The 27922-nt window shown below is 49.6% G+C and overlaps 1 protein-coding gene across 1 annotated transcript; it reads right to left on the minus strand.

Moving 5' to 3' along the window:
* Positions 1-779: 779 nt before the first annotated feature.
* KCNJ5 (potassium inwardly rectifying channel subfamily J member 5) lies at positions 780-27532 on the minus strand. The gene is made up of 3 exons (XM_017679063.3): positions 27116-27532; positions 8821-9759; positions 780-4962 (listed from the first exon to the last, which is right to left on the minus strand). Exons 2-3 carry the CDS (start codon positions 9755-9757, stop codon positions 4640-4642), a joined length of 1260 nt encoding a protein of 419 aa, XP_017534552.3. The 5' UTR covers positions 9758-9759; positions 27116-27532; the 3' UTR covers positions 780-4639.
* Positions 27533-27922: the final 390 nt, after the last annotated feature.

Genomic DNA, 27922 nt, shown 5'->3' on the forward strand with positions numbered 1-27922 from the left:
CGCTTGCCACGGCTGGCTGCTGGGCCAGAAGCGGGAAATGCCTCCACATGCCTCAGGGCTGAGGTGCTTTTCACAACTTAAAATATTGCTTCTTGTTCCAAATCAAAGCTCTGGCAAGCTGTTTCATACTTTCGTAATGGTTTAAGTGAGGGATCTTCAGTCAACCTCCTTTGTAAATCTGAATGGTTCAATTCCCTGGAGGTTGACTAGAGAAGAAGAGAAGTCAATAGTCAGTGTCTACTGCTAAAGCCATTGTCAACAGAAACTTGGTCTCAGCTTAAAAAATACTCAAGTCCTTTGCCAATATTAAATATCCCAAATTCCTCTGCCCCTTCCCCATGGTTTGATGATATCAATCATTGTGCTAATTAATGCATGGATGCAGACTGCCAGTTCCATGGCTCCCTATAGTGGATAATTTTTAAGTTACTTATTATTTAGGCAATGTAGATTCTGAATATTTAATACTAGAGCGTGTGTTGAAAATTACCTGGGAGAAGGAATGACTGATCTGAGAACCCACATTGCCAATGTCCTTCCCGTGGACTGTTTCCATGCTCTACACTTGGCCCGCAGGCTGAGCCGTGACTCCTGGTCCAGCTCTCGCCCACCGCCTTCTCCTCCCCACCTCCACGCACAGTCTCACCTCCACACTAGTCTAGATAGCGCGGCTGCATTTTTAGTCTAATGAAAACAAGAAGGAAGAGTTTGCTCAAACTGGAATTGAATCTTAATGGGAAGCCAGTGTCATATATTTAAAATGAGAACGAGTTCTGTAAGATAAAATCTACTTTATTGGATGCATTTTTAGTAGTGCAGTGGTGTTCTTTGAATGAGATTGACAAATCCTACACACGGAGAAAGAGATTTGACACAGCATTTTAGGAGATGTCCTTAGCAAAAACCAAGCCAAGCAGAACAAGTGGTTTCTTCCTGAAAGCATTAATTCCCCATCCAATCTCTTTTCACAACTCCTTAATTCTCTAGGAATCAGAAAATGGTGTTTCCCCCTCCTCCTGCCACAGGAGAACGTTGCTGGTGGATGGAAGCTGAAGATCCCCAGCAAGGCGGACAAACCAGTGCTCTGAAGAGGTGGGCTCGTCTCTTCCTGCTGGAGCTCAGCAAGACAGCCCATCTGTGATTGTTTGGGAGACGCTTAGCACCCAGGCCCTGCCTCCTATTATTATCTGTGGCCTTGAGCAAACAAATTAGCCTCTGCGCACCTCAGTTATCTCATTGGTAACAAGGGGTTACAAAGAGCTTCCCTGCAATGTTTGGAGAAGTGCAAACCCCCAGGCACAGGCCTCATCTGCTGGGCACAGAGTACTTACTCAGTAAATGGGGTACGTGCAGAGATGTGCTCAGGGCAAATCCTCAGAAGACACCAGGCAAATTTTTTTTCTTGCTGTATTTGGCCACTTCAATATAAAAGATTCAAGTTTCTATGGTTCTCAACTGACACGAGACACATGGTTGGGGCATGCTGGGAGGCAGGGCATAGAATAAGTCATGTGAAAGAGGTGCCCAGTCGGTACAGGTGATGAGCTGAGAGGGCTCTCCCCACGAGGGAAGGGCTCTTTCTCCTCCATCAAGGTCAACTGCTCAAGCCAGGATCTCAAAGCAGCAGAAGGAAATGACAGGAAGTGGGCTCTGACTGTATGGCATGAGCAGCTGTGCACGGGGGAGTCATGTGCCATACCTGGGGAGAAGGTCCTTTGGGCAATACTGTCAGCCTCTGTTGGGTGTCAGATGGATGGGGAGAGGAAGCTAGAGGGAACTTACCTTACTCTGAGTTCCCCGGGGGCTTTTCCCTTACAGGGGATGATTGTAGAAAGGAAGGCCATGGACCTTAAGTCCCCATGCTAAGGCAGGACGTTAGCTCCCAAAGCTTTTGGGGTCTGACCAGTGAGATAATGCGTTGGGATTTTTGAGATGCTCAGCCCTGTGGGAATTACTGGTGGCTTCACCTTGCCTCCGGGCTCAACTCTGTGACCCTTCAGAAGTGACGGGTGGGCTTGCAGCCATGTGGCTCAGGGCTAGGACCCCAAGCGGCTTGCATGCAGGTGATCTGCTGAAGCTCAGGCCTTCGACAGGTTTTACCTTTATTCAGTCCATATTTATTCCAGGAAGTGATTTGAAGAACACTTCAAACTTAGTTGGGTCAACAAGAAGAATTTCCGTGGGCTATGAAGGGCAGTCTTCCTGCATCTGAATCGCCATCAGGGAAAGCAGCTCACATGCACACTGTCTATGTCACCAAGGCCTGTCACAGAGCTTTAGGGCAGGACCGCATTGGTCTCTTCCTCCTCTGCAGCCTCTACAGCTCCCGTAGTTGGCTGAGAGAAGTGATTTGGCCCAGGCTCCCGGAGGCTGCTGTAGAGTTAGAGAACCGCAGAGCAGCCCCTGGGGCCAGATGGGGGATGTTTGAGAGTCATAACTGGAGGCAGGTGTGGACCAGGCCTCAGGCCCGTGCAGCTGCAAGGCCGGCTTCCCCTGTGTTTTCCCATCCCTGCTTAGCTGTCTCCCGAGGGCTCTGACTCCCAGGCACTGATGAGTTTTGAGGAAGGTGGGCTTTGGGTCTGCCTAGGAGGCAAGGAAGTAGTCCTGCTGCCTGAGCCCTGGGGCTGGGGGCCTGGGAGAGTGCAGCACCCTCAAGGGAGCTCCTCTCACCTCCAGGGCACCCAGTCCTAGTCCATTACTAGGACTTACTGCCTTAGATTCCTGGGTGCACGCAGTTCCCCCCAGGGATGTCCAAGGCCGCCTGCTTCCCTCTTCCCTGAGGGCAGGATTCCAGCCTACAGCCCCTTTCCCTCCGGACCTGCTTCACCCCAGAAGGATCCTGGAACCACGACCGGCACCAGGCCCGTAGCAGGACGCCCCCCACTCGCTCACTGCTCCTCTGAGCCTCCCTCCCAAGATCCAGCCTACGGGCCAAGCACAAGGACAGCCCCGCGAGTATGGCAGCCCGCGACCTAGAAAGCCCGTCCCTGGGGGAAACGGTCTGCGATCCAGAAGACCGCTTCGCTCCGCCCTCACTTTCTGCCTCCTGGTGTTGCTCCTGCCCCCAGCGAAGGCGCTCGCGCCTGGGGCAGGGAAATGCTTCCGTTTTCAAAGGCCAGTTGTGAAAACCCCGGGTGAGGCCCTCCTAATGCTGGGGCTGGGGAACATCCGAAATCTCTCTCCAAGTCTAAGTCAGCTAATCAGAAGCCTGCCTGCCTCACACAAACCAGACATGCTTAACCCACAGGGCGGTCATATCCGCCTGTGTCCACCTCCTGTGCCTCCACACTGGAAGAGAAAAGTCCCTGGAAGTCGTCATTTGTAAGGCTCTTCTCTGCTCTTTCTCTCCTCACGCTCACCTGTTCCCGAGGCTCCCACGAACTCCTCTCACCCCGTGCTTCCTAGGTGGGAGGAGGCAGCCCTGCGCCCATCCCTGGGCATCTGCCCTGCCCCTGGGCCCGGCTGCTGGCTGCCGGCAGGAGGGAGGCCGCCTGCGAGTCCGTGCAGCCTGGGCTGGAAGCTGAGGCTGCCTCTGCTGTCACCATTATCCCATTATCCCAGGAAAGCACAGACATGCTGAGCCCCGAAGTCTGGGCCTCTCTCCAGCAATCGGTGCTCATGCTTCTTGGAACATTGTAGCCGCTGGCCTTTCTCTGTTCCTCTTGCCTCTCCGCCCTCCCTGCGTCTGCACTCCCTCGCTCATCTTGCCGCCTGAAGCTCAGCTCTCTCCCCGGCTCAAATCACAGACTCTCTGAGACTGGGAAGGAAAACTACAGTGAAGGTCAGAAGTACTTGGAGGTTCCTGGGCCAAAGAACCAGAAAAGAGCCACTGCTGGCGCTCTTCTTTCTGTGGCAGCTGTGGGCACAGTGTGCCTGGGGTGACCAGGAGGTGGCTGATGACAACTGTGCATTGCTCAGAGGTGCTGTGTGGCCCAGGCCACCTTCTAAGGGTCACTCTAAGCAGATCAATTATCTGGTAGGCTACGTTTAGCACACAGAACACAGCAGAGGAAAAACACACACTTCACAGGTAGTGACAGAGATCATCAAGGGCCTTGGACCAGAGCCCGCAATGGGCACTGGCCTCAGATTTAAAAGGAATTGCCTTCATGATTTTGGGTTGACCTTAACCCACGAGGGCTGTGAGCTCACCTTAGGACCAAAGGTTTGAGCTTCCAGGGAGCAGAATCTCTCCACCCTGGACCCACAACAAGCCTCAGGGAAGGAGGAATGAGGGGTGGGGGCGACAGCCCTCTCTAGGTGTCAGCCCCTGGAGGGGTTTGCCATTTGGTCTGTAAGGCCCAAAGGAGGTGATCAGGGCTAGTTTGCAGAGAGTGGTGTGAATGAGGCCAGAGGCCGCCCTGTAACTTTCACTGTGGGAAAGCTTATCCTGGCTTGGCCCTTAGCCAGCAGACAGAGGCTGTATTACTGCAGGGGCCCAGCCAGGAAGCCACCTGCTCAGGGAGGCCCTGAGCTGGGAGGTTCCAGGACTGGATATACCGCTCCTCCTCACAGAGCCGTGATGGCTCCTGGTCCCCCCAAACAGCACACTCAACTAATTTACCCCATTCACCCCCAACTCTGCAGTGCTGTGCTCCTAGAAGCCAGTAAGGGGAGGTTGCCAGGGAAAGTGAGGTCCTTACACTGAGCCCCTGGTCTCCTGGGACCCATGTAAGCCCGCAGGCTCATCCTCTCCTTGCTGCTCAGCCTCCACAGCTAGCTCTGCTTCAGCACAGCTTCCTGGCAGTGGGGGGCTGGGGAGGTACTGGAGGGGCCGGCCTTCCTGCTTCCTTTCTGCCAGCTCCTTGGCACAGCAGCTGGGTGTGTTGGTCTCATAGGTGTCATGGAAGGTGTTGTAGTCCACCTCATAGAACCCCTTTTCCAAGGTGAGAACTGGTGTGAATCGGTGGCCCCAGAGCACTTCTGTATCCATGTAGGAGCTCCGTGCTTGGCAAGTCATGCCTGGGGGAACAGAGGGCACAAACATTAGCCACCCATCATCTGTTCATCTGTCCTTCTATCCATCACCTATCTATCCATTCATCTATTGTCCATTCACCCACCCAACCAACTATCCAATGATTTGTCATCCACCCATCCAGCCTATCATCTATCTCTCATTCACCTCTGTATCCATCTATCCATCCAATCATCCACCCATCCATCTGTGCATCTGTCCATGCATCCATCCACCCATCTATCCATCCACTCATCCATCCACCCACCTATCCATCCAATCATCCATCTACCCACCTATCCATCCAATCATCCATCCATCCATCTATGCAAACAGTCATCCATCCATCCATCTATGCAAACAATTGTCCATCCATCCATCTATGCAAACAATCATCCATCTATCCATCATCCACCCATGCAGCCAATCATCTACCTATCTATCCATCTATGCTTCCATCCAACCATCCATCTAATCATACATCCACCCATCTATGCATCTATCCAGCCAGTCATCCATTCATCATCCGTTCATCCATTCATTACCCAACCACATGTCCGTGCATCCATCCATCATCCATTTATACATTTAATCATCCATCAAGCATTTGTTAAACATCTTCTTTGTGCTCAGAACAGCAGAGACATAAAGCTGAATAAAACACAGTCCCTGCCCTGGAGGAGTTCAAGGTGTGGTGGAGGCAGAAAATTAGAAATTAACATGCAAGATTCTGGAGCAGGTCCCTAGAGACTGGAGTGAAAGATTCTGGAATAGTTAGAACCAAGGTCATGGCTCCTGAAAACTGTATTAAGGTCTAGCAAATGTAGACAAAACAGAATTAAGAAAAGGGTTTGAACAAAGAGAAATTCAGGATGAGTGAATGCAGAGAAGCTGATAAGCATTTGGGGTACACAGGGATTGTTTTGGGTAGATACATATGGGCAGAAGCCTACACACACACACACACACACACACACACACAGGGATTGTTTTGGGTAGACACATATGGGCAGAAGCCTACACACACACACACACACACACACACACACAGGGATTGTTTTGGCACATATGGGCAGAAGCCTACACACACACACACACACACACACACACACACACACACACACACACACACACACACACACACACAGCTTGGCTACCTGATTTAAGCCTGCTCCAGTGCCTCCATTCCCTGTCCACGCGACCCTTGCACGCTTGTTATTTTTAGCTGTTGCTTCCAATCCGGAGAGGACGGCAGCTTTGTTTATGGATGAGGAAGCCTCTATACTTAGGGTCACAGGAAAGCATCTTTCTGATATTTAGTCTTCTGACCAAGGAAGGCACTAGTTTGTGCTCTTTGGGGACAGAGGGACAAGCCTGCTCCAGCCCCCCAGTTTGGGTTTCCTCTGGCAAGTGTCTCATACAACCCAGACGCAGGCCAAAGGCTGCTTCTTCTCCACTTGTGCTCCAGTGCTGGGCAACCCCAGTGCACCCCACATGCTGTGGGGCCACAGCCTGCTGTCTGCTTGCACTCCCAGGGTGCTGCACTCCTCTCCATTCAGTCCTTGGCCCTAGGTGCCCAATACCCAGCCTCAGCAGAGGGGTAGAGGCCTGAGCTGGGCACTGCGCAGCCTAGACCCAGGCCAGATGTCGGAGGCTCGGGAAGGATAGCGGGACAGGACCTCCACAAACCTTTGGGCCAAACCTCCTGGGGCTCTCCCTGCGCTTCTGTCCCACCACTTGCATGTGGTGACAGGTTACCAGGAAGCTAGAAATCCTGCCTGTGTCCCTGGCAGTCATCATTCAAGGCCTTGGGAAGGAAAGAAGCCTGTCTGGTTGCCAGGCACTATGCTTTACATATGTTACTGCATTTAATCATTTACTCCCCCCAATTACCCCGTGAGATTTATTGTCCTCCTTTGCTGACAAGTTAAGCAACCTGGCCAAACCCGCAGGTGTGCGTCAGTCATATTCAGCTTGAATTCTTAGCCCATGCTTAGCTCCCTAAGGGTGGCAACCAAACCATTCAAGTCGTAGAGATCAGAACAGATGTGGGTGGGTGGTCTCCTGCCCCTACCTCCCTGGGTCCCCCTGCAGGAGGCCCAAGGGCAGTGGCAAGGGCACCGCAGGTGTGGGAGGGGAGGAAGGAAACCAGGCAGGGCAGGCCACTGACTTGGCAGGAGAAGTGAAGGGAAGCGCCAACTGGGCAGGGTCAGCGCCCACTCTCCCCACAGCAGGTGGCGGTGAGGACATGGGGCCCGTGGGTGAGGGGCCTGTTGGTTGGGGTCACCTGTCTTATTTGTCCCCACCTCTCTGTCCTGACCCCTCATGTGTGCTTCAGAGTGTAAGTCTTCCCCCAGAAGCTCAGCCTGTGTTCTGAGCTGAGCCCAGCAGCAAGGGCAGAGCGGCCTGTGAGCCCCTGGCTCTGGGGGAGGGAGCTCCCTGCATCCTGGCCTGGCCTCGGCCCCAGGGGCTCCCGCAGCTGCCACCATATGCTGCCTGGCCAGGCCCCAGCTCCCAGCAGACGGCCAGCCGGCCCCCTCTGTACCGGTCCTGGAGCCAGGTCACACCCCAGCCCAGTTCCCCAGGCCCAAATGGGAGGATTTGTGGGTGTGCCCACCTGAGTCTCCCACCCAGCAACCGATTTCCTGAAAGGTGAGGGAGGCTTGTTTGGCCACTTTTTTGACAGGCTCCTGACGCTCTAGGAGGCAGCATGGTGTGGTGGACAAAGCTCTGTTTGAAGACCCAGGCATGAACACTTCCTGTCTGCAGATGCAGTTTTCCACATGCATAAAACACAATTGGAGCCAGCCCTTGGGTGTTGTTGCAAGAATTAGAAAAGTATGTAACATTCCCAGTGGGAGTGAGTAAAGAGGAAGGTAAGAGTGAGAAAGGGGTTAAGAAGCAGGGTGCAGGGCTTTGCTGGGGCAGAGGGGGGGTCTGTGTCTCCTCTCTCTGGGAGGTCTGGCCCAAGTGCTGGAGATGGAGACCTGGGCTCCCCGGAGCCCCCGCACAGAGCTCTGCCTTGGCCAAAGAAGGGTGGAAGCTCCCGGCTTTGAGAGTTGGTAGCTGACCTGCCGGGGAGGTGCCTGGCTGGCCACGAAGAGGGCCTTTTCACATGTGGATATGGTTTTCTATATGTCCCGTGTTTACTGAGCCAGCCTTCCATAGGTAAGCTGAGGGGCAGCCTGCCCCAGGGGGCTCCCAGCTGGAAGAGCCACTCCCAGGGGTCTGAGGCATAGATGTCTCTCCAAAGAGTATTCTGTGCCTTTGGGAATCCTTGAGTTTGGGAAATACCACATATTTTCCTCTTCTCATGATTCACCACATATAAAGACACTGTGAAGTCCTACTATAAAGAAATCAGTTCACCCTGTTTTAAGCCCATGCTTCTCAAAGACATCTAATCACAGAACTCTTTTTTTTTTCTGCTCCAGGACAGGGTGGGGGCAGTGTATAGACTGTTGCAGATGAGTGTTCCAGGTTCCCCTGCCGTGATGGGCATCCTGGCTCTAGGACTTAGTAGCGTTCGCTCTTGGACAAAATTGGACCATAAGTGCCTCTGTTTCTTTAACTGTAAATTCAGGAATACTATCTCATTAGGAAGGCATTCACTGAGATAGTACATGTTTAAAATTAAGAACTGTGCCCTGAGGCTGGGAGGGCTCAAAAATGGTAACTGTTGTTATTGCTCTACTTTGAGGAACTGTACCTTTTGGGTCACCCAACCCTTTGGGCTGGGTAAGTGTGCCATCTCACAGTTCTTAGGACTCTTGGGCATCAATTTCCATCTTCTGGAGTCACAGCAGCCCAAGCTCTTGGGGGTGGTGAGGGATTCCATGGCCAAGGAGGATAAAATGTCTTACCTGTTGCCTCCACCATCCCTTCGAGAATGACCACGATCTCAAACTCCTCGTGATCCAGCTGAGCCCGAGACATCTCCCAGAAAGGGCTCTTCTCGTTGATCTCGTGGGAGATGATGAGTGGGGACACCAGGAAGAGCCGGTCGTCCCCAGTGTCGAAGCCCACGTTAATGTCAGTCTGGTTCAGGGGGATGAACTCCCCTTCTTTGGTCTGCCGGGACTTGATGAGCTTGGCGCGGATGGAGGCCTCCACGATGTGGGAGTTGCGGAGGTCCCCCACCCGGAACATGAGGCAGAGCCTCTCATCCCGCATGGAGATGACCGCGTTGTTGGAAAACATGAGGGTCTCCGCTCTCTTCTTCGGCTGGCTGATCTTGACAAACATGCACCCCACCATGAAGGCATTGACGATGGAGCCCAGGATGGCCTGCACCAAGAGGAGTATGATGCCCTCTGGGCACTTCTCTGTGATCACCCGATAGCCATACCCAATGGTGGTTTCTGTCTCAATGGAGAACAGGAAGGCCGACACAAAGCCACTGAGGTTCTCGACACAAGGAATCCACTCTCGGTCACCAACGTGGTCCAGGTCACCCCGGACGTAAGCAATGAGCCACCAAATGAAACCAAAGAACAGCCAAGTGATGGTGTACACCATGGTGAAGACAAGCAGGTTGAAGCGCCACTTGAGGTCCACGAGGGTGGTGAAGAGGTCGCTCAGGTACCGGTAGGTCTCCTGGACATTGCCGTGGTGGACGTTGCACTTGCCGCTCTTCTCCATGTAGCGCTGGCGGGGCTTCTTGCCTTCCACCAGCAGGTGAGTGCGGTCGGTGGCAATGGGGATGCAATCACGGGCCTGTTTGGGAATCTTCTTAGAGTCCCTGGGAGTGACTCCAATCTCCATGTCCTGGTTCATAGTATTCCTAGAATCGCCAGCCATAGCTGGGGTACGTTGAGTTAAAAAAAACATCATCAGTGAAGTGGACTATTGTGATTCTCAGAAACACAAGGCTTTCGGGTCATTCCTGCCTCTGTGCTCTCAAAGGCCTCTCATCTAGGGCATGGTTTGCTTAGATATTATTTGCTTATATCCTTGGTGCGTCCTGAAAATTCTAGCATTAATAGAAACTCAGTATTTGTTTGCTGAGTGAATAAATGAATAGTTTCTAGGTGCACACTACACATTGTGCTTAGAGGATTTAAGGAAATCTGGGAGCAATGTTAAAAATAATTGTAATAATTTATTAAATGCCTACTATATCCTGTGCATTTATACATGGACTGTCACTTGTTATCACAACAACCAGTCAGAGTTAGATCTCATAGTCTCCAATATATAAATACTATATTGTTTGCTGATGTGCCATGTTTATTTCTAATAGTGTCTCTTCCCCACTGAAATGTAATGTAAACTCCATAAGAGCCCAGTTCTGTATCTGTTTTGTTCTCTGCTACATTCCAAGTACCCAGAGGACAGCCTTGCACATACCAAGTATACAAAAAGTACTTATTGAATAAATGGATGAATAAATAAGAAAATAAGAGTCCCAAAGAGCTTAAGTGACACCTGAAGCAGTGGCAGAGCTGATATTTGGATTCACACTTGTCGGGCTCAAAGCCTATGCCCTTTCCTTTATGCCACCCTGTCCTCCTCCTTTTTATCTAGGATCTTGGCAGCAGACAGAAGGGAAAAGGCAGTGTGTGTCTGATTCACCACGTGGTCCCTTCTACTGTCTGAGTGGGGAGTCTGGCCATCTGAGCACTTACTAATATGACAAACTACTGTGTTGACCCAGCATTAAAATTTTTGACATGATAATTCCCTGTCCGCTAAGGAATTGAGATGGGCAGGATAATAATGCCCTGAGGTTTTCAAAGGGGCTATAAATTTATATGTGTGGAATCTAAAAGCAAAAACCCAAACAAAAAATAAAAATGAACCAAAAGAATAAGCTCACTGATACAGAGAACAGGTTGGTCATTGCCAGAGCGAGGGGGCAGCAGGGGTGAAATGGTGAAGGTGTTCAAAAGGTCCAAGTTTCCAGTTATAAGGTCAGGCAGTCCGGGGATATAATGTACAGCATGGTGACTATAGTTAACAATACTGTATTATATGCCTGAAAATTGCCAAGAGAGTAGATCTTCAAAGGGGTCATCACAAAGGAAGGAAACTGTAACTAGGGGTGGTGATGGATTTTAACTAGATTTACTGTGGTGAGCATTTCATGATATATATCAGATCATTGTATTGCACACATGACACTAATACAGTGTTATATGTCCACTATATCTCAATAAAAATATTAACTTTAAAAAAAGACTGTAAAATGTTTTTGAAGTATATGCCACACTTTAAAGAGACACCCAGACCCCTGTAATACTCAATCTACTATTCTCTGATACGCCACTCCCACCCATTTAAAAGGTTTTACGACTCTAATGAAGCTAGGTAAGACCATGAGAATGCCTACAGCTAGTAACAGCTGCTCACATTTCTGTGCATTCGTGACCCAGACACTGTGCTAAGAAACATATATCCATTCACTCATTTGTAATCCTCATGACAAAGCTATTAGACAAGCATTGTTATTATCCACCCAATTTTCAGACAAGGAAAATGAAACTCATGTAGTAAGTGGCTGAGTTAGGTTTCGGATCCAGGTTTATCTGACTCCAGCTTATGGGCTCACAGCACCCACCACACAGTGGGCTTCAGGCATGGATGCTCTGTGGCTCATGCCCAGACTGAGGAGCTGCACCCTCCAGAAAGTTCTATGAACTGATCCTGGGAGAAGTCACTTCAGGGGATGCTATTATTCAGCCCCTTATATTTTTAAGCAAACTTTTCTTGATTTCACAGTTACTCCCCTTCCCAGGAAACTGCATCCCTGATAGAACAACCTGGATCAATGTCCTTTAAACTATGGAGCGAACTGCCTCGTTGACTAAGTGAGAACCATCCCACCCATCATGGGAAGTCAGATGACCCCGGTGGACCTTTTCCTCTGCTGCCTGGGTGGCTGCAGCAACTTCAAATTAACCTTTGAAATGTTATATTGGAGGGTCATCGGAAGGGCTGTTTGTCCCAGACATCCTCTGGCCATTTCCCATTCTGCACAGGGCCACCTGCTCCTGCCCCTTCTCATGGCAATCACACAGGTAATGGAACAAGGAGGGAGATGCTTGGTGCTGCTTTGCGTGATTTTGAATCCCAAGCATGATTTTGCTTTGCCTCTAGGTAGGAGACTGTTTACTGAAAACTCCATCAGAGATGCCCAGAAATGGTGAGAAACAAAACTAAGGCCCCATGTGCTCCTGGGGACCCCAATTGTTGGAACCCAGATGGGGTCTGAAAGCAGTGCTGCCTGTGGACTCCTGGATCCACTAAGGTTGGACAGGGCAGGCACATGCTGGCCAGAGTGAGCCACTGGCCAGCACACCTGAAAAAGCATGCCCTTCTGCCCTCCGTGCTTTGGGGAAAACAGCTTTCTGCTGATTTTATGCACTGGTTCCTTCTTTATTTTTAAACATACTTGCATACGTTCTTGTAGGAGAAGGCCTTACACTGTACTAGAAACAGAAAAAGGTTTTCCAGGACACCTCAGCCAGGATCTGAAAACTTGCTGTGTCCATCAGACAGGAAAAAAGAGGTTTGCTTCTGATTTGATATTGGCACACATCCTCCAAGTGTGTTGAAATCATCTGCAGAAGGTATTCCTCACCCAACCCAGGGGGAGATCTGGATTCCAGTTCAGCTTCCTGCAAACTGGTTCTGTGACCCAAAAAAAAAACAGCCTTAACTTTCTTTGCCTCCATTTACTCTGCTATGAACCTTGGATAATATTATTTGCCCTTCCAGCCTTGGGGCCACTGGGGGAGTCTAGTGAAAGATTATATGAATACAAACATGACTGTAAGTATAAATGTAAACACATATGCATAAACTCTCAAACTGAAATTTAATGCAATGTCACATTAACTCCATTTAACAATGAATAGAGAGGCTTTGAGTATCTAAGTCAAGTACCTAAAGCCTCCAGTGGGCAATTTTCGGGGCAGGTGTCAAGCTGACAGGCATGGAGCCTCTTCCACCCAGATGTCTTCTAGGAGTAAGTGAAAATGCCCGTCCTAGAAATATTGGTTTCCAGTGCTGTGGACCCATAAAATCAGAAGGGTTTTCAGGGACAATGGAGATGAGCTTCTTTAATCAGATTTTCAAGATCTGATCTATAATTTATGAATGTATTCAGCAAGCATTAATTAAGGAACTACTGGCCTAGCTTCTGAGCTGAGAGCTGGAGATAGAGCAGTGGATAAGCTAAATGCAGGCCCGAATGCAGTAGCCAAGTTACTTCGCTTGACCTCGGTTACTTTTTCTGCAAAAGGGGGATGATAATAGTGCCAACCAAAGAGGGTTGTTGAGGAAGTGGAATGAAAGGTGCATGTACAGAGCCTGGTGATAGGAGCTCTCCACGGTAGTAGCTATTATTTTCTCTCTGGGGCAGGGTTGGGGGAAGGAAGGGAAGGCACAGTGCTTCAAGCAATTCAAGGGCAAGAAAGGACCCAACATGCCCCTGGTACCTCCTGGGTCAGCATCCCACTTCCAGGGGAGGCATTGCCTTCATTTCGCAAAGAGGGGAGCAGGGAGAGAGCTTCAACGACTGCCCAAAGTCACACAGCTGCTGCAGCAGAGGTAAGATCCAAGTCCAGCCCTAAGGATGCCCACAGCATGCATGCCACAGAGGGCTGCTTCAGGAGGGGCTCCCAGTGGGATTCGGGTTGGGAGCCCCTCCCTTTCTTTCCTCAAGAAGCCATGCCTGGAGAACTTTCGAAGAACTTTCACTTTGGGCCCCAGAGCTCCGATCCTGAGCAATTCTGCATGGTGACCCGTGCAGCTGCCCTCCACTCCTCGATTCCTGGGTCCCCATGAGTCCCCCTCCCATCCCCGTGCAGGAGCATGAAGAAGAGGAAGAGGGGAGGCGACCAGGACCGGGAGGGGAGCCCAGATCTCTGCGGCCTGAAGCGTGGGGTCGGATCCCAGGGCCTGCCAGGTGGGCATGAGCCTGGCCACCTCCAGCCCTGACTTGGGAATGTGACCCTTCTTTTCTCAGCAGGCTGTCCCGACGTGCAGATGGAAATGGCAGCTCTAGCCCCTGCCTTATGGTTCCCTGACAGCCACCAGCTCAGAGGAGGGGCGCAGCAGCCTACCCGCAGGCTGTCCTTCCCGAGCAGGATGCAGAAATAGCTGGTAGAGGCGGGGATGGGGACCTTGTGGGGGCGAGCGGCCCGGGGGAAACGCAGACTGGCCTGGTCCAGAAACGAGCCTGGCTGGGCCAGAAGCTGAGCCCCCTTCTTCAAGGAGGAGTCGGTCAGTGATGCCAGCCACTCACAGCCTGTGTCCAAACCCCACTGATGGCCTGGCTCCTCCCAGGGGGCCAGTCCTGGTTTCCCAGCTTTCAAAACTACCAACCTTACAAAACAAAATAAAAACTCTAGTGCATTCTGAGGTTTAATGGCAAAAACGCTCAGTAGTAATGTATTTAAAAATCTATCAGATATTTTATTTTAATACCTAACCATTTTGCAGCTATTTGTTCTTATCAGTTTAGAACTTGAACCCAAGTTCATAAAGTATCTGGGTAATAATACATGAAATACTAGGTGTGAAAGCTCATTGGAAACAAACATACAGATTCATTCATTCAATCATTCGGTTCATCAGTGACAGTCCCACTGAACAGCCACTGTCAAGTTTGCATTCTGCTGCCCCTGAGGGTACAAGGAGGGACACAGCTTTCCTTTCACAGCAATCTTGTTAAAATGAGCATTCTGGGGCCCCAGGGTCTGCACTATTTTAAGTTGCTTCCCGTGATGTTGATGTGACTCACGCCCTCTGAGTCGCAAGGTTTTTCCCACCTGGTGCACATTGATATCAGCTGGGAGCTGGACGAAGCTGACAGTCTAGGCCTCCTGCCTAGGCATCTGACCCAGGGCAATCCTACCAGGTAACCGGGACTGAAGACTGATCTCTTTTCTGACCTCAGGGGGCTCACAGCGTGGTGGGGAGCACAGGCAAACAGTGCAATGGAGTGACAGAGAGACCACAGCATTGCTCTTAATCTGGGGTGGCCAAGGTGGGTGAGGAAGAGGTGGAACACTTGGTGATGAAGGTGAAAAAGGGGATGAGGTGAGCCTTCTGGACATGAGAAACAGGGGTGTGAACAATTCAAACGGCTCACCTACTGAGTACCCATTATGTGCCATCTCGGGGCTGGGTGATGTTTATTCATAGTCTCTGTGGATAAAATGAAGGTTCCTATGGCCAGGATCCTCACCGAACCCAAACTACTTGATGATATAACTGACCTGCTGCTAGGCTACTGCTTCCACACGCGCAGGCAATAGGCTATTATTGACTGAGTCACTATCTAGAGAGCCCTGCCCAGCTCTGGGTAGTGGCAGAGATGAAGGATTACAGACCTGCAGACTGTTGGATGCAGACCTAATTCTAGTGCTCAACCTATCAGGGGAAGAACAAGCTGGGCCTAAACCCTTTCACCCCAAGAACGTTCCATTGCCATTCTTCTGTCTCCCTGAATCCATAGTGAACTTGCCTGGGGCTGAAACCCATTGGCAAGACAGTCTCATTGAAGACTCAAGCAGACCTACTAAGTGTTTCTTGGTAGCCTCATTTACTGATCATAGAAGCAGAGTGATTAGCAAGGCCACTCAGTTATTAAATGGCAGGACCAGGTCTGCCTGTGTCCTAAGCCTCTGAACGCAGCCACACTGCCTCTGAGGTGGCTCCTCCTCGAGCCTTGGGGTTTGGTCAGGCTGTTGTCAGTGGTTCTGAGCCTACGTGGGGTCAGGCCCTGAAAGACCTGGCCCAGGAGGCAGCCAGGTGGACACACACCTGATCTGTGCCAGGAAACCAGTGTATGATCTCATGCTGCATTGCCCAGTGTTCCCAGGCTGCCAGCAGGACTGGGGTGATATACTTCTGTCTTCCCGTGGGCTGTATCCTCCATTCAGTCTCCTTTTTCCTTCCAGGGAGGCCCCGTTCACACTTCCAACTGCTCCTTGACTTTTTCTAACTACAGCAATATTTGCCCTCACACATCCCTATGAGCTCCAAGGAGCCAGGGTGCCCACATGTCCCAGCTGACACCTGCTGTTCTAGTGTAATCAGCCAGCCCCACTTTCACTCCCAGAAGTGCCTCTGTTTGGACAATAGGGCCCCTTATAGGGGAAAGATCCCCAACCAGCAGCCACTGATTTCACTCCTAACAACTCCGGCTGGGGTTTCCTTCCTCCATGGTGTGTCCGCCTCAGTCTGGAGTGAGGGTGAATACCTTGTCGCTCCTAAGTTTTTTCACTGAGTAGGGTGTGAATGTCCCGTGAGCTGGACCAGGTTCCTTCAACACAGACACGCTGTGTGTATTTGTTATCGTGTACAGATAACATGCTTTTTTCCACTTTTATTCAAATATCAGGTCTTTTCAGACCTTCATTTTCACATTTTTGATAGAGAAGACTATCTTAAAAGATTAAATTCTCTTTATTCTGAGAAAGGCAATTACAGGACACATGGTGAACACAACCAGAACTTGCTCTGGGCTTGGGGGACACAATAGGGAACAGTGAGGACTGAGGTGAGCTGAGCACACACACAATCCCAATGGGGCAAGTACTCAGCAATAGTTCATTCTTGCCACACAAGACTGTGGAGCTGGTGCTGCAAGATCTTCCACTTTCTCTTCTAGAAAAGCTAGAAATAAAATCTTTTAAACATGAAATCATTATTTTGTAATGTTGACAACTAATTCAGCAAGTTTTTCAAACACTGAGCTAGCCAAAGAAACTTTATCTGTGAGTCAGATTCAGTCTGTCAGCTGCCAATTTATGTATCTGGGCTACTGAGTGAGAGGCTTTTTCCTCATGTGCACACACTGGACCGCACTTCGAACTGAGCCGAGCATTGTGTTAAGAGTTGCAGTAGCGCCAGTAAATTCTCCTGAAAGCTTTCCTGTTGGCACTAATGGGCCTGCCATAAACACAGCCTATCATTCCTTAGTACAAAGGAAGCCAGAGGCCATTCAGGCTCACACCACAGCAAAGAGAGGAGCAAATGGGCTGCTCCCCATTTCCCACCAGCCTGGTTCCCATGGTCCTAACCAGCCCTGCCTCCTTGTCCACAGTCTCATCCCCTACAGCCCCTCCATCATGCAGGTGGCTGCTGTGAACTGCCCTGTTTTTCCAGAGCATCTCCTGCCTGGCTGCCTTCCCCGGGCCAATTGCACCCCTTGCAAAGATGCTGCGGAGACCAGTCTTGAATGAGCATTACCGTCCTCTGTTTCGCTGACGGTAGAAGTGGTTCTCAGGAGGAAGAGATTTCTGACTTAACAAATGCTTCAAAGGAGGTGGAGGGAGCTCTTTCTCAGGGGAGGGACCTAAGGGCAGGGGGCAGATCAGCCCACCTCTAAACTCATTTCTGGCTCACATGTCATGGCAAGACTCACTGCTGGCAAGGAGGGAGTCCTGGAGGGCAGAGGCAGGGCGTCTCTGTGGGCGGAGTGTGGTCAGAGCACTTGTGTGGGTTTTTATGCTCAGGACAGATGCTTCTTGCCTTCTGGGCTTTCGAGGCCTCTGGAAGTGCAACTCCCTTTAGCTCTACTCCGGCAGAATGTCCAGTGAAGGGGATCGGCTGAGGCCTGCCACAGCCCCAGGGAATTGTGGCACCCCTCTGTCTGGAACGCAGGAGTCTCCTGCAGTGCATGCGCCAGGAGCGAGATGGAGGGCCTTCACTAAGACATGTGAAACACGGTGAAACACGGTGTTGGAGACAACGTGGATAGAGGAACAGGCTGTGTCGGACGGGACACTTCATCACCGAGGATGTCCCTGCACACCACGCTGCTGCTTGCTGAGCTGCTAAGGCTGCTGCGAGAGAGGCGCCGTGTGAGACAGGAGGAAGCCCCAGGTGAAGATGGCCCCGCTGTGCTGGCCTTGCTCACACTGCCCCTGGGAGGCTGTCACAGACTCACAGTCTCCCCAGCTCAGGCATCCCAGACCCTCATCCTGGGGCTGCCTCTGTCCCTCCATGGGGAGCCCTTGAATCTGGTCTCTCAGCAAGAATGGGGATATTGCTCAGAGGGAAGTCAAAGTGGGGATATGGATGTAGGGCAGTTGCTCCCACAGTAGGTCAGCAGTCCCTAGCCTTAGAGACACCGTGGCAAGAGCAAATGCTTTGGGAGCACATACCCCATCTGGGCTACTCTCCCAATGCCATTGGCACTCTTTTTGCTTTTGTTTTAAATGTCTGTTCAATATGTTTCCTGGTTGTGCTTCTTTTTTTTCTTTGCAGAATAGCCTTGGATGTGTGTGTGTGTGTGTGTGTGTGTGTGTGCACTGCTCTGAACTACATGCCTTGCATCCGTGAACTCAACCATCTCAATGAACCTGTAGAGAAAGTACAATGTATCCTGTATGGATGAACAGACTGAAGCTCAGAGAAGGTAGGGAAACTTGTTCAAGGTCACATGGCTCCTAAGCATCAGAACCCGGCCCTGAGCTGGTATTAGCCTGACTGCAGAGCCTGCATTCTGCCACTGGACATCCAGCTAAGTCCACAGCACTAAATGGACTGAGGTTTTACAGTCTGGAATTAGAATCGTGACTCTCCTGGCCACATACCTTGCCCTGAATTACACATTCCTCCACGTCCCTACACTGGGTCTCTTTCCCATATAAGAAATAGAAATATGTACTGGAATCATAATGTCAATGAAATACCTGCATTTTATCAGGAAAAGTATACCCTACCAAATACTAGTGCTTGGCCCCCTCATCTGAATTGTTACAGGTTAAGACCCTTGTGAGATATGATGCAATACTAGTGTTGCTGTTACATAGAATTACTGTGGAATAATGACAGTAACTGGCATCTCTGTGCCAGTCTCAGAGGTCTTGCATTGGCTCATGTGAATGCTGTACACACACACACACACACACACATATATATATATAAAACATTAATTCCACTTCATAGCTGGATAGCTATGGCTCACCCAGGATACACAAATGCTGGTTAACTTACTCCTCAGATGAATGACATTGTAGACATAGAAACACTGAATGTGACTTTTTATGTAATATAGACACAGAAAGATTTAACAATAGGTCTAACAGGTGGCCCTGTCTTCTGGCCACACAGCAAAGGGGGCCAGGTAGTGCCACAAGGGGCCCCAGAAGGGGGGCCTGAGGCCTTCAGAGTCTTGGGCACCTAGACAGGGGTAGACAGGTGGCTGTTCGTTCACACTGCATCCTGGGAGGACTCTGCACCACGATTCTAAGGAAGGACTAAAGCCTTGCAGGTCATTTATGGTATCTGGGAAGAAACATACAGTCCACAGGCAGTGCTGTGGATGAATCCCACGCTACATTGTCATTAAAGAAACGAAATGACTGAGAATGCACAATAAAGATAAAAGGCAGAGAGGAGAATTAAATGGTGTTTCACTGAAGGGTTTTTAAAGGAAAACAGTTCTTGTCTGAAATGAGAGCAGACAGAGCTGGCATTTGCTTGTGGAGTTCAATTCTTTGGAGAAAGTATAGAGACAAAAAAGATGATGTTGACAGAATTCAAAAGATCCATTTGAGCATATCTAAGTGAGTCCAAATACATGCAGCAATTTTTAAATTTTAAAAGGACAAAATTAGGCTGAATTCAAGGTATGGCATCTGGATTTGAAAGTCTTGCTCTCGTGTGAGAACCGCTCAGGCAATGTAATATTTCATATAAGCCTAATTATTGAGGTGCAATTATGGAACAGGCCCGGGAGCTTGTGGCTGAGACTCCCAACTTGTTTGGCTCTCATTTGCTTCAGATGGAGTATTTCACTGTCCTCCTTGGCAGGCTTCTGTGGGCCACTCGCGGGGTCCTTCCATTTATTCATCTTAATACCCAGCCATGGTTTACTGGCCACTATCCAGATTCACCCTCCCAGTCCCTTGCAGAAGATGTATGAAAAATCTTGAATAAAAGGGCATGAAAATCAAATTAATTCATTTTATATTTCCCCTCATTTGTATCTGTCTACCCAGTATTTTTCCTTTTCAAACCTGCTATCTCTGAAAGTGAGCCACATAGTTATGATGCAGTCTCTTCACTGTAACCCTACACTGTATGTGTTCTGCACTAAATAATAAAGCAGATTAATAATTTAATCAAAATGAAAAACCACTTGTTTCCTCTCTGCAGCCCAAGGGACAGATTTCCTGGGCTGGTGCCAGTTTATCAGTGTTGATTAGAGAGTATGAGATAAGAGAGTGCAGAAAAGACAGTGCCAAGAAAGCAAAATAATGTGTGAATATGCTTCTATACCAGTGAAAAAGATGGGATGGGGCTAGAAGGTAAATGAACCAGTGAGAAAGTGCCAGAGAAACAGGGCATAATTGGTAAAATCCCAGTAATTATAGCTGAAACATATTGGGGGCTTACCCTATAACAGATTGTATTGCAAATGCTTTACATATGTTAACTCACTTAATCATTTCAGAGAAGCTATAACATAGGTACTATGTCCGCTTTTGTATAGATGAAGAAACTGAGGCACAGGGAGGGTGAGCAAATGTCCCCAAAGCTAGTGTTTATCTGGATTCAAACCTGGGCTCACTGGCCCCAGAGTCACACTTAAAGTCTAAGGAAAACAAGGAGCAGGGAAAGTCCCATATGATGCAATAAAGAGGAATAAGACAAACATCATGGGAGGATGGATGGACAGGAAAATAAGAGAAAAATACATGAGAGAAGTGAGAATAAGATAATGAGAGAAAAGTAAAGAGAATTCAAGTAAAGAGGTTGAGAATGGAGGAAAGTTAAGAAAACCAAGGGTGAAAAGAAAGGAGAAAGTGAAAAGAAAGGTGTGTGGGCATCAGAATGAGAGTTGGGAAAAGAAAAGAAAGAATAAATGAGACAATCAATCAAGGGGAAATGAGTCTCTGAATACCTGCTGTCAGACATTGCTCATTTGCTATCTTATTTGACCCTTCCCATGACATTTCAAGGTGATGTCGTTATACCCATTTTACAGAAAGGAAACTGAAATTCTGAGAAACTAAGTGATATGCCCGAGGGACACAGTTAATTCATGGCAGATCAAAAGAATTGCTCTTAACTATGCAATGTTGATGGAAGAAATCAAAGAATGTCTAAATAAATGAAGAAACATGTTGTGCTCATGGATTGGAAGACTCAATACAGAAATGATGTCCCCCAAATTGATATACAGGTCTAATGAATTCCTATCAGAATCCCACAAGACTTTTTGTAGATATAGAGAAAAGTATTCTAAATTTTATATGGAAAGTAAAGGAGCTACAATAGATGTAACAATTTTGAAAAAGTATAAAGTGGAAGAAATCAGTCTATTTGATTTTAGAGCTCATTATAAAGTTTCAGTGAACAAGACTATGTGGCATTGGTTGAAAGATAGGAACAAAGATCAATGGAGCAGAACAGAGAACCCAGAAATAGAACTTCACAAATATGCCCCTCTGATTTTTGACAGAAATGCAAAAGGAATGCCATGGAGGAAACGTAGTCTTTTCAACAAATGGTGCTAGATCAATTGGATATCCAGAGAACAAAGAAAAAAAGTCTCACATCCTACACAAAAATTAACTCAGAATAAATCATGGACTTAAATGTGAATGATACAACTATACAACTTTTAGAAAATAATTTGGGAGAAACTCCTCAAGATTTACAGCATGCAGAGTTCTTAGACTTAATACCGAAAGCTTCATCCATAAAAGGAAAATAAATTGGGCTTCATTAAAATTAAAAATCATTGTTCTGAAAAAGACTCTATTAGGATGAAAAGACAAGTTACAGAGTAGAAGAAAATATTTGCAAACTATATATTAACAAGGAGTACTGGAGTATATGAAGAACTCTCAAAACTCAACAGTAAAGTAAACAAAAAAGTTAATTAGAAAATGGGGAAAAAGCATGAAGAGATATTTATCTGAAGAGGATATATGGAGGGCAAATAAGCACCTGAAAAGATAGTCAACATCATTAGCCTTTAGGGAAATGTGAAGCACCATAGATATCACTGCATACCTATCAGAATGGCTAAAATAAAAAATAGCAACAATACCAAATGTTGGTAAGGATGTGGAGAAACTGGACGTCTCATACATTGCTGATGGGAATGTGGGAATAGAACAGCCATTGTGGAAAACGATTTGACAGTTTCCTTAAAAAATAAACATATAACTACCATATGAACAATCAGTTGCATTTTTGGGCACTTATCCTAGAAAAATGAAAACTTATGTTCATGCGAAAACCAGTACACAAATATTATAGCAGTGTTATTCATAATAGACCCAAACTGGAAACAAGCCAGAAATCCTTCAAGAGAGAATGGTAAACAAATTGGTACATCCACAGTATGGAATACTACAGAACACCTTTGCACAAACACACATGCACACAGATCAATCTCCAGATGCTGACTCAGAAAAGCCAATTCCAAAAGGTTACACAGTGTATGATCCTATTTATGTAACATTCTTGAGCTGGCAACACTGTAGAAATGGAAAATGGATTGGTGGTTGCTGGGGGTTAAGGAGGGGTTGGGATGGGAGGGAAGTAGGTGTGGCTATAAAAATTGCCACATAAGAGATCTTTGTTGTGTTGGAAAAGGTTTTTTTGCCAACTTTTTATAGGTTTTGATATTGTACTATAGAAAAGGGATTGAGCTAAAGAATAACAAAGGGTATTTATGGTCAAGAGAATGAGAGAGAAAAAGAAAAAAATAGAGGGAAAAAAAGCCAAAGTCAGGAAAGTGAAGGAAAAAAGAAGGAAATAAAATGTGGCAGAGGGTGAACACTTCGGGAAACAGGAACTTAAACAGCTGAAGGAAGGCTGGGCACAAGGGCAGGCTTCCCAGGGCAGTGTACCCCGAGGCGGGGCTCCCTCCCCGCCTCCTCCTGCACAGCCAGCCTCGCACCTCACTACTTTCCCAGCCCACCTGGAAAGCTTTCCCTGGCCCTCCCTGGCCCTCCCTGGCCCTCCTTGGTGTCCTGCATCCCTGTGATGGTGCTCACCCCAGATGCTGGGATGTTTCCAAGGACATGACCACCTTCCCCAGGCACCGTGGGAGAGCTCCAGGGAAAGGCAGACAGGGTGGTAAGGGACAGTCTATCCTAAGGTCCTGCACAAAGCCTGGCAGGTGGTAGGAGCACTCTACATGGTTTTGAAGGAATATATGAATGACTTTTCATTTGTCCAGTCAAGGGCATTTGCAGGGACCGAGGCAGCCTGCCTCAAGGCCGGGAGATATTTTCTGTCCTGTGGGGCTGCTCTGTGATGCCTCAAGCAGGCTAGCTGTTACCACCTTTCTTTGTAAGAGTCCCTTGGGCACCCATGGGATCCATTATCCTTGCTGGCTGGCCAGCTTCCTTGGGCAGAGGCTGCACCTCGTCTTTCATGCTCTATGACCCTCTTCCCTGCCTAAGCGGCAAGGGTGCCACAGCTCAGACTTGGGAGGAGAGTGGACTCTGAGAGTGCGACACAGACGACACTTCTTTGTTGTGGCTGTCCTCTGTTCCTCTAGGAGCAGCAAGCAGGGATGTAGGATGATGGCAGTAGGGCCTGCTGACCTTAATTGCAGGCACCCACAATGTGAGGGGTAACGGAGCACGCAGCACACCCCCCAGACCAATCACGACTCGGGAGACAGGAATGAGGGGCTGAGGTTTTGCCCTGGTCTCTCTCTCTCCCTCCGACTTCATTTCCCTTTCACTGCCCACACCACCCCTACCCCACCAAATAGGTTGACCAGGTTGACTTGGTGACCAGGAAGTGCTCTTGTTGTCGCCAAACTGGTCAGATTATCCCTGACCTTTGTCCCCCGAGCCTGCTCTGGTCTGGAATGATAATAGAACCTAACTTCTATGCACCAGGGTCATGTGTTAAAGGTTTGGCTCTGACATTTAACTTAACAAGGCTGCTGGCAAGCATTGCTGCCATCCTGGGCTCTCTTGACTAGAATAGCTCACTTATCAGAATGTCAAGGTAGGAAGGACTAGATAAGCTGGCTGCTTTGGCAGCGGCCCCCTCAGCAGCCAAGATCTCAGGAAAGGCAAGCCGTCCCCTCCATTTGAAAAAAATTCCAGAGAAAGCCACTTCACAGGTCTCTTAGAGAAATACATTCAGGTATTTTTTCCAATGTCTCACTACAGTCCTTTGTATCTGAACTCCAATTCTTCTGATCTTGTCTTTAGGAAAAACAGGAAAAATCCTCCACAGCTGACAACTGTCTTTATAGACACCTGATGATAGGCCCTCTCTTAGAAACACTGCCAGCTCTCAGTGGCCTGTCTGTGGCTCAGACACAGGGAAAATTTTAATCTAAAAATGGCTCCTTCGAACTACCTAATGGATTCTTGATCCCCTTTCATTCTCTCAATTGTCCTCCCACTCCCAGCCTAAATATTCAATCAGGATGCCTCAGAAAACGCAAGCTTTTGCTAACATTCTCCTAAGTGGAAAGTATAACCTTGCCCGAATTCACATTCCAAGGCTTTCCAAAATTAATTACTCCTGTCGCATGCTAGGTGATCAAATAAATGGTTGTGGAGCTGATGTGAAAACAAGAAACAGAAGTCGATGTGGTGTTCAAGTACATGAACGCACGGCACACCCATTCGTGCTTTGGCCGCAGAAAGCATTGGGAACAAGGTCGTTTTCAGAGCCAGTGGCAAGGGGAGAAAGCGCAGCCCAGGCGGCTCTCGCCCGTTGCGGGGTTGATTTCATCACAGGTGGCCAGAGCAGCCTAGGAAAGTGCTTGGGAAGGTGCCTGCCCCGCTGTCCCTGCAGTGAGCTTGCTCCATAGACTGCCAGGGGCAGCAAGGCCGAGAGCATGCTCATGGCAGAGAGGCACTGATGTGTCTGCTGGACCCACAGATGCAAGAGCTCTGCTGCACTCAGGATGTGCCTAGACTCAGGGCACCATGTCAGGGAAGCCCCCTGAGGGCTGACGTCATGCCCCGGGAGGGCAGCAGAGCTGCAGGGACAGCCTGCTCAGCGTGAGCAGCAGGCCATTCTCGTGGCTCACGCGTCACTCAGTCTCCCCTCCAGCTGCTGCTCTGCTTGCTGGATGGAGCTCATTCGTTTTCTGTTTAGTGCAGCCCTGCTACTTAAATAAGAAACACTGTCTGTGGGGAATGCCAGCAGTGTGTGGTGGCTTTGGGAGAGAACAGGAGACGTCTTATCTCTGAGGGGTCCCCTTTCTGTCGGAGAGCCAGATGGTCAATCCAGAAAGTGGTTCGCCAAGATAGGGAGCTCTGCGCATGCGTGCAACGTGCAGGTAAGTGCCCTGTGTGGTGCCTCCTCTTTCAGGTGGAGCCCTGGTGCTGCTCTAACAATTCATGCTGTTGTGATCATTTATTATCAATCTCTTAATTAATGAACAGAGCCTGGCAAGTAATAAACATTTGATAAATGCCCTAAAATATTCCTTCCAAGGTAGAAGAATCCTTATCTTTTTCTAGGTTAGGTCATAAGTCTCTACTCTGTGAACTTAGTTGTAGTTTTTTCGGGCCCAGGATGGTTTGGGGATGGACGAAGGTGAGGTAGGGGAGCTGCGGCAGGAAGTTGGGAGGAATCGGGGAAAAGAAGAACAGTGCCATCACATGCATAAAAGGACTAATATCAGAAAGGAAGCATTCAATAAATGACAATTCTTTAATATCATTGCCAAGAAACACACCCCCTGGTCCCCAGTATGCCCACTAAGCAGGGCAATACCATCTCAGTTAAAAACCCCAGTCAAGCTGACAAGCTTTTGGTGACACAGCCTGACCGGGCCCCTCCCTCCCATGCCATTGGCCCGTGCTTTCTTCCACCAGATCTAGGGAGCCAGGGCCTCATTCAGCCAGCTGATGGGATTAACACCTAGGTTTGAGAAAAAAGTGTGAATTTGGGAAGGCCAGACAACTTTCACGGCTAGTGTTTGTTAGAGGCTGGCTTTGAAGTCAGAGGTCAAAGAGTTCAGGAGACAATCGTTCTGCCAGTATTAGTGCTCAGAACTCTCTAAGCTTTGGTCTCACCCATAAAGCCGGTGAAACAACCTCCACCTCACAGGACTGGCGTCCAGATAACTCATGGGAATGTGTCTATCTCAGTGCTTGGTTCCAAAATATTCACTTCATCCCACGTGGAAAAGCGCTCTGTGAACCGGAAAGCCCTCTGATGCTTAGTGATGAAAACTAAAAAGTATGTTTTGGAGTCAGACCCAGGCGGGAATCTCAGTTGTAAGCTGTGTACCTCCTGCAAGTTGCACAGCTGCCCTGAGCTGGGGCTCCACAGCTGTGGAGAGGATAGAACCTGCTCCCCTAAAGGGATTAAAAGCAAGCCCTCGGCGTCGTCTGACACCAAGCCAGCATCCATGGGCCCAGCAATCGAGTGGTGTTTGAAGGGCTCTCAGAGCAGGTTCTGGGTTGGCCTTCCCCGACCCAAGGTTCGGGACAGCCCTCAGAACTGTGGGGGCCAGACCTTGTCCAAGGTGCCGGCATTGGGCATTGCCGTCAGGCGGCTCCACAGCCTGAGAGGCAGGGAGAACCCTGTTGGAGGGGAGGCCCAGACAGCTCTGCAGGGGCTACAGAGGTATAGGGGCAGGAGAATAATGATGATGCACTTCCTTATTCCCCATCCCTGCCTTGACTCCTGGCCTCTCTGAACAGTTTGAAAGATGTTTACGAAGAGAGACAGAGGCATCCAGGTAGTGACCAGGCAGCAAGGAGGGCAGAATTAGCAAGGCCTGTTTCCAGTTTGGCTGACTGAAGAGAAACATGGTGAAGCTGGGGATCTAAGGCTGAGGGTGCTTGCTCCCCGTGCCAGTCCAACCTTCCGCTCCCCACTTGCAGTCAGAGCCACTACCCAGGGGGGCGATGCCCCTCTCCCCACTGCTCTGGCTGCTCACGCCACTGATGGGGTCTCTCAGCAGCTCAGGTAGTCCTGCTCTGTTGCCAGAAAATGTTCACAGCCCTCTGATCGCGAAGCTCCAAAGCCCAGGGCAGCCTGAGGGCTGCACAGAGAGAGCTCCAGTTTGCTGGCTGAACTTCGGACCCCTCCTGAGCCCTTGGCTGTCCCTTTCAGCTCCCACACGGGCAGGTGCCTGGGAACGGCTAGCTGCCAGGGGCAACGGCAGCCTGAGAGATCCTGCCCTGTTTCCAGAACCAGTGAGCTGGGGCAGAAATGGAGGAGGAAGGAAAGACAACTTACTTGTTGCGATCAGAGCTTCCAAGTCCCGCTGATGCTAACTTCTGGGGCGTCCCTTAGAGGCGGGGCTGAGGCGGTCAGGGCCCTGGAGGGGACTCTCCAGCCCCAGCCATCCCCACAGCCCCAGGCTCTGCCAGAGCCTCTTGCTGTCGCTGGGTCCTGCGGGCAGAGCTTCTAAGCCATCCCGTCCTTCCCTCGCCAGCCCGTCGGTCACTCCCCTTCTCCGGCGGGGGCGGCTGGGCTCCGGCCCGCACGCGCCCTCCGCCCACTTCTCTCCCCTGGCCTCCTCCCTTCTCCCCACTACAAACGAACCTCGGAGTGACACTGTGTAAAAACCGATTTAAAGGGCCACCGGCAAAGGCAGCAGGGGCGGGGCATGGGCGGGGGTTCCCGGCGATCCCGGGACGCCGGCAGTTCTGAGAGAATCGCACCGGGAGGGTTGCTTCCATTTCTCGGCCCCCCCTCCACACCGGCGCCCGCCACCTCCCTGCCACACCCGCGCCGCTTCTACCGGGGGTACTTCTGGCCGAGCGCTTGCAGAGGACGGGGACCTGTGCGCGTGCAGGTGCATGAGCTCGCGCGCGTGCATGCGTGCGCGCGCCCACGCGTTTAGTAGATGCCATGGAGGAGACCCAAGGAAGGAAGAATCTAGGCGGATAGAAACCTTAGATCAGAGTTTTGGAGGGCTGCTCAGCCACTCCGCGGTGCATCGAGGGAGCGGTTGGAGAAATTTAGTTGCATTTCCTTAGATGGAGTAGAGCAGGTGGGAAGCATCCTGGCGAAGTTGGGGAAACCACCGTCTGGGCACAG

Source organism: Manis javanica, chromosome 6 (genome assembly GCF_040802235.1).
Source record: "Manis javanica isolate MJ-LG chromosome 6, MJ_LKY, whole genome shotgun sequence".
NCBI lineage: Eukaryota > Metazoa > Chordata > Mammalia > Pholidota > Manidae > Manis > Manis javanica.

What these genes read in the sequence shown, in the direction of transcription:
- KCNJ5 (XM_017679063.3), bottom strand. Translation starts at nt 9,757, where the DNA reads ATGGCTGGCGATTCTAGGAATACTATGAACCAGGACATGGAGATTGGA. An exon ending in AGGGATGGTGGAGGCAACAG is followed by an intron (nt 4,963 to 8,820) that starts GTAAGACATTTT and finishes CTGTTCCCCCAG; the next exon opens with GCATGACTTGCCAAGCACGG.